The 11,774-nt window shown below is 36.1% G+C and overlaps 1 protein-coding gene across 1 annotated transcript; it reads right to left on the bottom strand.

Moving 5' to 3' along the window:
• Positions 1-575: 575 nt before the first annotated feature.
• On the bottom strand, positions 576-10,815 carry LOC104212262 (universal stress protein A-like protein). Its single transcript, XM_009761481.2, has 4 exons — positions 10,517-10,815; positions 7,757-7,878; positions 7,476-7,594; positions 576-928 (listed from the first exon to the last, which is right to left on the bottom strand). Exons 1-4 carry the CDS (start codon positions 10,695-10,697, stop codon positions 820-822), a joined length of 531 nt encoding a protein of 176 aa, XP_009759783.1. The 5' UTR covers positions 10,698-10,815; the 3' UTR covers positions 576-819.
• Between the last annotated feature and the right edge of the window lie 959 nt (positions 10,816-11,774).

Below are 11,774 nucleotides of genomic sequence, written 5' to 3'. Positions count from 1 at the left end.
AACCAAGCTGTGGAGGGGGACTTCGAATTTTGTGAAAAGCTATACACAATGAGAGGCTATTGTTATTTGTTGAACTGCGTAACAGTCTCATGCAGGCTGATTCTACCATTCTAGTTGTGCTTTTTCTTTATTTGTACACAAATAATAGATTGATTATGCATATAATAATATTAGAGATTGTCCGTTACAATAGGGACCTTTGTTAAATACCTTTTCACTCACTCTTCGATCCTCATTTGAAACCAAACAAAAAAAATACTTAAAATCTTAATTATTTTTCTCCCCAAAGTGTAATATGGTTAAGCAAACCATACGTACAGATGGGGAACCATGGAGCAACAGTGAAGTTATCTCCGTATGATGTATAGGTCACAGGTTCGAGCCAAGCAGCCACTAATGCTTGCATTAGGGTAGGTTATCTACATTACACCTTGGGGTGCGGCCTTCCCCGGACCCAGTGTGAATGCGAAATGCTCATGCACCGGGCTGCCCTTTAAACCATATGTACAGAAATATAGGCAACACACATTCATCATAAGATGTATGTACAAAATGACCGACGCCAAGCGAAAATCTTCTCCAAAACCAACATATTACTAAAGAGCACTCGCATGCCCAGAAGTTCTCAAAGCTCAGACACAGGTACAGGGGACATTGTTACTACACATGCAAACAACAATCATGTGCAATCACGAAACCCACAACACAGCAGATATAGCTATATAACCAGAATGAAAATCTGCAAAATCTATCTACAACACAAGTCGACATCTAATATGCATCAATGAACATTAAGCACTAACAAATACACCAAATGAATTAGTCATCTATAGGGTCCTGAGGAGTCTCAGCTGCACTGCGCTTAATTGTGACAACAGGACATTCGGCATGCTTAACACAGAACTCACTCACAGTTCCCACGAAAACCCTGCAACAGAAAAATCACCTCTTTAATGAAGCAGTGTCCCAAAGTAAAGGTTGTTCGATTAGTCACGATCACAAGGGACCCATTATTTAGTGAAAAGCAATTGCAAAATGACTGCTAGATCCCATATCACTCACGAGGAACCCAAGTAATAGCAGCCTCGGAAGTAGATAAAATGTTTAGATCTTTACAAGGTGGGCCCTGCTATGGAACATCCAGAAAACAGAATAAAGCTTTTTCATGTATGAACAAGTTTGGACCAATATTGAGCACAGGGAGAAGCATTCTTCTATTGTTCAGACACAAGTTCCTGTGCATTCTGGTAACTAGAGTTTTGCCGTTCTGGTAACTAGAGGTTTCTCCTGGACTGAGATAAAGCTACTGAAAGTGAGGACCTTGCTCGAGCCTTTCTGGCTACAAGATTCATGATCTCTGTTGAATTCTATATTTTAGTGATTGTCAAGGCTCTTAAGACGACTAGGTAGACAGTAGTTCAATTAGATTCTAGCAATCAACCGTGTCGGGGAAGAATTGGAGGGATCAGATGCTTGGAAATACTTTCTATTTACTCATAATAAAAAGGTGGTAGGGGCAACAAGGCCATATGGTTGTGGAGGCAGAATAGAGACCACGGTAAGGCTAATGCCAAGCGGAAAATTCATTGATGAATAGTGCACATTATTGGATCTCACTAGACCAAATAGGTTTGCTTCTAATTACGATCATAGCTCATAAGTAATGTTGAATTAGGATCATAACTCATAAGTAATGTTTTCTTAACAACTTGCATTCACATAATTCATAAGATAATGTTCTCTAATAATATAATAATCATATTGTCCATAAAACCCTCAATAGGCATAAGAAAAATATATACGTTTAATTCAATTGGCAGCCTATATTATAGCCAACAGAAATTTACGTTCTTCCCAGTGTTGTGAAGAGCGTGAAGCGAGGAAAAGCAACAACCCCCATTTCGCTTAAAGCGAGAAGCGAGAAGCGAAGTGCTCGCTTTTTTGAAGTGAAGCGGAATTTTTAAAAAAAAAAATAAATAAATACTGGGCAGTAATTAAATTAAAATAAAATAAGAACTAAGAATAAAGGATATAAAAATTAGAGGAAGGGCAGTAATTCTCTGTTAAAAACTGGGCAGAGAAAGAAGAAGAACCCAAGGATTGGTATCAATTCTGAGAAAGCACCGGAGGTAAAAAATAATTCGTCAGTATTTCGCTGCTATTTGGACGTTTAAACAGTGAAAGAAAAAGAAGAAGAAAAATCAGAACATACCTGTTGTTGTTGAAGACTTGAACTTGAAGAAAAAGAAGAACCCTAGTCGATGCTATAACATGCTCTATCTTAAAACCCTAGTCGTTGCTGTTGCTGTTCGTTTAATGAAAGACACAACTGATTTCGTTTTTAATAAAATAGGGCTGGGTCTGTTTTAAAACAGAGAAGCGGTCGCTTCTCGCTTTTTAGTGGGAAGCGGTCGCTTTTTTATACCTGAGTCGCTTCACCCATATGAAGCGTGCACCTTCTCGCTTCGCATCGCTTCTCGCTTAAAGCGAGGAAGCGGGCGTTTTTTTAAACATTGGTCCTTCCAAGGATATCCAATCATTGTTCAGCATAAGTTTGCATATTAACAAATAATATATAAACGTAAAGGACCACACTTTGTTCCAAATTCATTTGCCATGTCTCGTTAATAAACTAGATGACATCATTAAAAGGCAACTAATAATGATTCTCTCACCTCTCAACAAGGCACCATGCCTTCAAAATAATATTGTTTAGACTTTTTTTACTAATATTAGAAGTCAATGCCTCTGAAAAAGCATTCAACTTAGGTGCATCGGAAGTTGGCTAATTTTGCTTAAATTGTCTATATTCCTCAGCAATTTTCAAAGAGGTGGCATACATAAAAACCATTTCGTATAGCTCATTGACAATTAATGAGGTAGATTAAATGATTCCTGTAAATACTAGCTCTTTGGAAAATGCTGAGGAATATGGGTCATTTGAGCAAGATCAACCAACTCCTGAAACATCTAACTTGAGTGCCTATCCAGAGATAGGAATAAAAAACCTAAACAAGATCATCTTGAAGATATGACTGCCCTGTTGAGAGGTTGGATGGATCATTTAGCCAATGTGAATAATTGCCTTTCAACTATGTCAACCATTCTAGAGAGTGAGATATGACAAATCGTAAAGGAGATCGATTTGAAACTTAAGTATTATCCCAAAAACTTATATATTATTTGTCAACATGCAGTCCTGTGCCAAACACTAATTGGGCGTCTATGGAAGAACGCAAATCTCTTTTATTGACCATTATGTCGGCTGACAGTTGAATTAGACTAATATCATGTATCTTATACTTATTAAGGATTTTATGAATAATATGAATGTTACTTTATCAGAAAATATAATTATTATGCATTTTATATTATGTATTATATGAATGCATGTTGTTAAGAAAGATTATTTATGATCCAAAATATAAAAGATGTGTAATGATTGTTGTTAATATCATTAACTTGTTTTTACACCCAAGGGTGTGTCTAGCGGTCGATGAAATGGTTTGCGAACCATGAGGTCTCACGTTCAAATCCCAGAGAGGTCTCAGGTTCAAATCCCAGGGAGGCAAAATCAATATGTGATCTCTTCCATCCATCCACGCATTGGTGGACAGAGTCGCACGTTACAAGTGTTGATAGGAGGTAGCAGGTACACCGTGGATTAGTCAAGATGCGTGTAAGCTGGCTTGGACACCCCGATCATTAAAACTATATCATTAACTTGTTTTTTATTAATTTCACTAGTAGTGCATGAATTTAATAACTTAATATGTTTACAAGGCATAATTGATGATAAGTGAGGAAAAAGAGTTGTCTTAAATTATTTTTATGAATAATTGTTTGATAAATGTAATATTTACAACAAGGCAAAATACATAAGTTTCCCCGTAAACTTAGGGGTGCGCATAAAATCCGAAAAATCGAATTCCGAACCGGACCGAATTAATTCAGTATTTCGATTCTTTAGGTATAATTCGGTATTAAATTTTCGGTATAACGGTACGGTCCTCGATATTAAGATTTTGATATTTCGGTATACCGAAATACCAAATTTTTAAGTATTTCATTTGCTTCCTAATTTCTATCCTAGTCCTACACTGCCCTAGCCCAGCCTAAAATTTTAAGTTTGTATTTTTAGCCCAATAAGACTAAACTCAAGTCCCTTACTCTCTTAGTCTCTTTCCCTTGTTTCTAAGGATAGGAATTAGAATTAGGTTTCTCTCAAGTCTCAAGAAAGAAGAACAGATCGTCTGCGATAGATACGGCGTCACGGCGACTTCACGACCTCGGTGCCGATGACTCTCAAGTGTGATGGCTTGTTTCCTCATTTTTGACCTTCATTCTTCAATCCTCAACAGGTTCACAACTTCTTCATTCTTCAATCTTCAGTTTGTATTTTGTAACCAATAGCTTCTTTTTTGGTACAAAAGGCTGTATAAACTATAAACAAATTTCATCCCAACTTGATAGGAAATCAAGCCGAATGCAGAAACTTAGTGGAATCTCTTTTCTTCACTTCTCATTTTCATGCATATAACACCACGGAAGAACTAGCATTAATTGTTGAGAGATGATTCGAAACTAAGCCAATAGTACTAACAAGTTGTGTCTCCATCTGCGCTTTAGTATAATTAAAGGTGCAATCTTTGCTGCTAAAAAAGTAATTAATAAGGTGTATATCTAAACTCAACTCTAGTCTTAATTTGTGTTTGTATTATTGTATTTGTTTTAATTTTGTATAGATGACAGATGAAAGTAGAGTAAGAGATGCCGCTTCAACTGAACGCTAACCTATTACTGAAGATAGCAACACCAACACAATTAATACTCAAGATTCTAAGAAAAGAAAAGCCATAGAACCTAGATTTGAAGTTTGGAAACATTTTGATAAATTTGAAGTAAATGGGGTCGGTAAAGCAAGGTGTAGATATTGTAAGCAAGCTTATGCTGAAATCGAAATACCGAATTAATTCGGTCCAGTTCGGAATTCGGTTTTTCGGATTTTATGCTCACCCCTACTGCTGTGAGCCTGTGACACTTTAGTTGTTATTAGTGTAAACTTGAATTCTGTTTGCAGGTTTATGCCCTCCTTGTTTTTGTTGCATTGTGTTTAATTCTGCTGCTACTCGTTAGTGGATGTATGTTGCATCTGTGTTTTTGTTACATCTGTGTAAAGTGTAAACTTGAATGAGAAATTCTGCTGCTGGGTTAGAAATTCTGTTGCTGGGCTGCTAATCATTACTACTGGTTGCTAATGTTTCAAGTTTTCCTTATTTTGCACATAATGAGGTGCATCTAGCTCTATGGCAATTTATTGATTTATTCAACTTGGACGTGGTCCAAATGAATTTTATAACCTTTTAGGAATGCAATGTAATTTTAATTCTGCTTGCTTAGGCTCTTAGCACTTAGCAGTATGTAATACATGATTATGTATCAAATCGAAACCGTACAGAACCAAAATAAGAAATACCGAACCCAGTACGTGATACATGATTATGTATCAAATCGAAACCGTACCGAACCAAAATAAGAAATACCGAACCATACCAAACTACTTTGATACGGTATTTGGTATACATAATTGATAAACCGAATACCGAAATACTGAACCGAAGTACCGAATGCCCACCCCTACCTAAACTTGTCCAGTAACTCGGTTGACCACTAAAACTTTGTGAGCGTTCATGTACCCCATTATTCTTATTTAGAGTGAAATTAATACCTCCTTATGCATACACAATCAGTTGCATGGTGGGAGGTGATTTACGCTCTCCCTATAATTTCGCCACATCATCGGCATGGCATCATTTAGTTTTACTTTTTGCATTCCTAAATTTTTACTATTTCCACTCTTTTTTTGTATTTTTTAATACAAAATTTTTTTCCCAAGCAATTCTTCAAAACAATTCGATGGAACCAAAAAGTTTTGGCAGTGAAGCAAAAAGCATTATCATATGGGCAGGTATTTGAAACAACAGAATCCTGCCATATTTGAGAAGGATGAATATATGAGAGATGGTAATGACATTATTTTCCTATCGTTTTAGAGAAGGGAAGGACTATGGTGCTGGAGACTGGAGTATTTATGAAACGTAAAATAAAATTTCGTATTTGGTCGGGTTCTCAAGCTTGAGATGAGATGAAAAGGCAATATTTTGTGGCATTGGAAAGGAGAAACTCCTTTTGGGACTACAACGCCCTTTCCCTTTAAGATCTTCATTTTTTCGGCCAACTATGCTCATGCATTTTGAATGAAAGTTGTTTCTTTTGGAAATCAAATCTTGAGTGATTGGGAAAAACCAAAATTAATAGTCTTTGGAATCTGGGTATTAGATAAAGAGACCATGGTAATGGAAATTTTGGGTATTAGATAAAGACATTGATATTTCCTTCTCCCAGCAGTTTTGTACTCTTTTGTGGTACAATCTTGGCATTCAGTTAATAAACCTTTACCTTTTTGAAAAAAAAAAGATAAAGAGACATTGAAAAGATGGGTTTAAGAGTGTTTGTTATGAAGTTATAGAGAGGAATTAAAGAGAATGGTGAAGTAAAAAAGGTATAAGGAGAATTGTATCTACGATGAGAAAAAGAAGAAGAATGTTTGTTTTTTTTTTTTTTTTTGGGAGGGAGGGGGGTGTTGAAGAAGAAAGGGATGAGGAAGAAGATGAAGAAAAAAGAAGAGGCCCATCTTTTTTATTTACTTTTTTGTTATTTACGCGCTTATAATTTTTTATCTTTATTTTTTTTCCACATCAGCTATTAGGGTGAAAATAATTCACTCCAAACGCGTTTTTGGGTACATGAACGCCCGTAAAGTTCTAGTGTTCGACCGAGTTATCTGGACAAGTTTAGGAGGGAAGCTTATGTATTTTTCCTCACAACAATTAAGGGCATTTTAGTAGATTTATTATCAGTTATTATACGATATGTACAATTAAACTGAAACAATAAAAGTGTTATTAAACCACACCAAACGATACGATCTATCTAAAGGTTGTATCCACAAAACAATACCGTACAATATAATGTTGTACAAAACTATACAGTACGAAAGAATAAGTAACAACCATCCAAACTGGGTGTTAAGGGTTTCTAACCATGTGCAGAGAGTTCAGTGGTTGGAATCATCACTTAATGAGATGGGTTTGCTACTGCAATATACCCTAAATGATGGTTTAGTGAGAATGCTACTTGCAGAAACTTTCTATTTCGAAGACATGAAATGAACAGTAGATCTTTTTGGTGATGAAAGTTTTGAAATGGTTATTAACTCAGTTGCTATGCGGAAGAATATAAAGAACACGAGATATTTAAGGCATTAGATACTTTATGATGTTTCCAGAAGCCTGTTCTTGCTGGACGCTGGGTGGAGGGGCACACACTCAATAATTTGAAGAGATATCCCCATAGAAACATGAAAATAAAAATAAAAATAAAAAAGATCAAACTGCTACTACAATTAAGCATACCTCTGAAAGGGACCAAGACCACGGCAGCCAACCACAAGAAGATCAGGCTGTACACGTTTGACTTCATGGCAGACGACTTCCTTTGGGTCACCTTGCTTTATCCATGCTTCACAAGGAACCTACAAAAATGGCACATGGTAAGTTTCGAAGCTTTTGTACTATAGAGATTCTGACAGCACCAAAATTTAATAGTATCCCTCAAGCAGTAAAGTTCAAATACTAGCTAGTAATTTAGCATTAGCTTAAAGTTTCATGCCAAGATTCGAAGGAAATCCAGGTACCCCAATTTCATGACATCGGTTAACAAAGTACTCCAGCAGATGGAGCCCTCTAATCTTGTCCCTGTGTTTCAGGACCTTGAAATCCTCGGGTGATGCAAATATGCTATCCATGTCTTCAAAACCTAGTAATCAAATGACCAACAAGACACATATAAGCTACTGAATAACCCAAATATGGCAGATTGCATGATGGAGAAATAGCATGTTGCCCAGGTCTATAAGATTGGGAACAAAACATTGAAAGCATAATGAAGTTTACACACTGAAGCCCGATGATACTCGGATTTTGTTAGATGCATCACGCATGTAAGGATGGTCAATCTATAGAAAACGTGTCTAAGGGAAATGGTTCTGAACCAGCAAAAACAACATACCTCTGCATTTCCCAATGAAATACAAAGCACGGAAATGATTTTCCAATGCAACTTGAAATTTCCACATATTTTGATTCTAGCCATAAAACCAATAGAAATAGAAGCATGAAATGTAAAAGAAAAAAGGAATACACAAATTTGACCTGTGCTGATGTTCCTATTAAGGAAAAGAGTAAGCTGTCTTTTCTCTTCCGGAATAGCCTTCTAAGTTCTAACCCTTTTCCCCACCCCAACCCTATGAACAAGGACAAATAGTAGCTTCAAAGATGACTCTTTGGCCTTTAGACTAGATTCTGCAACTTCGCTCTTTTAAGTGACAAGGAAGTGAACCACTCCAAGCGGAAAGAGAAAGTGAATCTTACTTCTCTTTCACCTCAAGAGAAGCCACCCAAATAAGAAAATGATCACACGCGGCCATAATAACGACGGGTTACCTTGGGAGCTACTGATTCACATTGATCGTTCTATTTTATGGCTTATATCACAAAGGCAACCCTCCGCCCGATTAAGCACAAATCCTGGAATAAGCTTGTGCCATAAAATGTCCCTACAATTCGTACGACGAGTTCGAATCCCTAACCTGGTTGACCCTAGGGCTAGGCATATATCGGGTAAAACCGATAGCCCGAACCGAAAAAAGCTTATTGGGTTATCGGTATCGGGTTATTGGGTTAACGGTTCGGTTATGGCTTAGTGTTATTTTACTATTGGTTTATCGGTTCGGGTCTCGGTTTGCCCAATTTTATTAACGCTTTAACCGATAACCCAATAAACTTTATAAGAAGATGATTTTACCCTTAGGTATATAAATTTTCCCATTCTCCCAACTTGACCCTTCCTATCCCCCTTTTTAAGAATGTAAAAGAAAAAGAAGAAATTTTGAAACAACATGGCTAGGTCAATGTTGCACTCTCTGGTTAATTTAGAAGTCATGCTGAAAAACTGAAAAATTGTAAAACTGGGAATTGTGATATCTAGGTCAAATACCAGAATTAAAGCCTTTAGCACCCAAATAAATTTACACGTCAGTTTGATACACAACAACAAATTGCTACTCCTACTACTAGTATGTCTCACATCAAATGAGTTGCAACATTTCGCTTACAAATTAGTTGCAATATTTCGCTTTACAAATTAGTTGCGAATTTTCAATATTTCGCCTAGGTCAAAAACAGAACTAAAGTCTTTAGCAACCAAACAAAATTACACAAAAAATCAGTTCAATACACTAAAACAACTACTACTACTATCAGTGCTACTACATCTCAACATCAAATTAGTTGCAAAATTTCGCTTTACAAATCAGTTCAAAAAATTTCAACACGAGGTCATAATTTGACGCATGAGAAATGATAACATTTGTGCAAAAATCAGTACGATACACAACAACTATACTACTACTAATACTACTAGCACTACATCTCAACATCAGATTAAGTGCAATATTTTGCTAAGGTCAAATATAAGAACTAAAGCCTTTAGCAACTAAATAAAATTATACACAGATCAGTTCGATACACAACAACAACAATAACTACTACTGCTACAATAGAATTACTCACAAATCAGCTCGATACACAAGAACAACTACAGCTACTACTACTACATCTCAACATCAAATTAGTTGCAATATTTCACTTAGGTCAAAACACCATCCTTGCTGCTACGTACATTTTCCTTGACTTGACAGATTCATTTCAATTGAACCCACACTCAAAGGAGGACTAGAAGCTCGGGGCTCGACGAAACGGAAAGTTTCAGCATGTTGAAACTTCTTGGGGTTAGCAGTGAAAGAAAAGCAGTTCAATACACAACAACAAGAACTACTGCTGCTGCTGCTATTACTACATCTCAACATCAAATTAGTTGTAATATTTCGCTCTACAAATTAGTTGCAATACTTCACTTAGGTCAAATATCAGAACTAAAGCATTTAGCAACCAAATAAAATTTGCCATACACAACAGCAACTAATACTACTACTACTATTACTACCATCACTACTACTACTGAACTTCAGACTAGTTGCAATATTTCGCTTAGGTCAAAAAATCAGTTCGATACACAACAACAACTACTACTACTACTTCTCTATTACTACATCTCAACACCAAATTAGTTGTAATATTTCGCTCTACAAATTAGTCACTCCTACAATATTTAGCTTAGGTCAAATATCAGAACTAAAGTATTTAACAACCAAATAAAATTACACAGTAATCAGTTCGATACAATACACATAGATTAGCTTGATAAACAACAAATAACAACAAAAATAAAATCAGGCGCAAATCAGTTGGAACAATTTCAACAAGAGATCACAAATTGACACGTGGAAAATGACACAATTTGTGCAATATTTATAGAGGGAGAGAAAGAAAATAACCGTCTTCATCGGGAACTTGAACATGGAGGAAGAGGAGTTTGAAGCCAGAAGTGTTGTTACGAACGATCTTCTTAAGAGTCCACTCGAATGCGCCTTTACTACTAATGGAAGCATGTGGATAACCTTTGATCGTTGACTCGTTCACTCCTACCATTATCCGGGTGATTGCCTCGCCTTCCATTTCTCGAGAAATCGATTTTAGGGGTTTTTCTTTGCCGATTGATTGATTTAGGAGTGTTTTCTTTCGCTGCTCCACCTATTTTATCGTGTTCTGTATCTATTTCGTTACAACAACATATGGCATTATTTGCACCGTCTGGCCCTATTTATAGTTGGCATTTAAAAGTAATACACAGTAAATAGAATGAGCTTTTGTTTTTGCATACAAATTTAATTCACTAGACTAAACAATTGTTCATGAGAACCTTGATTTAGTGATGGAATTTATTTTTATGATGGTGGTGTCCAAATAATTTCATACCTCCCATTGGGGCAAACAGGCAGGTCGGTTTGTATATGTACTATTGGAAAACGGTAATACAAAAAAAAAAATATTCGACCCAATCCATATTTAATACGGATAAAAAATGAGTTAACTGACGGATAATATGGATATCTATATATCCATGACTTCTTGAATATGATCATTTTTGGAAGAATTCCTAGTCTATCAAACGAGGAACACCTAATTTGAGACTCTACAAATGTAGAAGTTAAATCCATTAGTTATTCATTGGTTATCCATTTTCTAAGTGGATAATATGGTTCATATACATATTTGACCCGTTTTTAAGAAGTTCATTATCCAACCCATTTATAATAGATAATATGGTTGGATAACTGTTTTCTTTTAACTATTTTGTCACCACTATCTCCCATATAGTACAAGTGACGGGTAATTTAGCCATCAAGGCTTGGGTAATTATTGAGATTTAAATATGAGACCTCATGATTCTTTCTCACTTCATTGACCAATAGGTTACGTAGGGTTGCTTATCGGACGGACTGGGCGGATTATTACGCCTGACGGTTCGGCTTATCACTTATCGGATTATAAACGTAGCAATCCGCTAGCCATCCAATAAGACAACGGACGGATTGGTATCGAATTAACGATTATCGGGCAGTTTATCGGTTAAATTCAAATTAAAAAAATTTGAACCCTAGTTCTTTGGGTTGCATAGCTAAAAAAAATTCCTATAAGTTGTCAGATTTAATTACTACTGTTGTATTAAAAAGCACTAAAAGAAAGTGTCTT

The sequence above is a fragment of the Nicotiana sylvestris genome, chromosome 9 (assembly GCF_000393655.2).
Source record: "Nicotiana sylvestris chromosome 9, ASM39365v2, whole genome shotgun sequence".
In the NCBI taxonomy this organism is placed as follows: domain Eukaryota; kingdom Viridiplantae; phylum Streptophyta; class Magnoliopsida; order Solanales; family Solanaceae; genus Nicotiana; species Nicotiana sylvestris.
The sequence above is the reverse complement of the archived record's forward strand: the minus strand, read 5'-3'. Positions and strand labels throughout refer to the sequence as shown.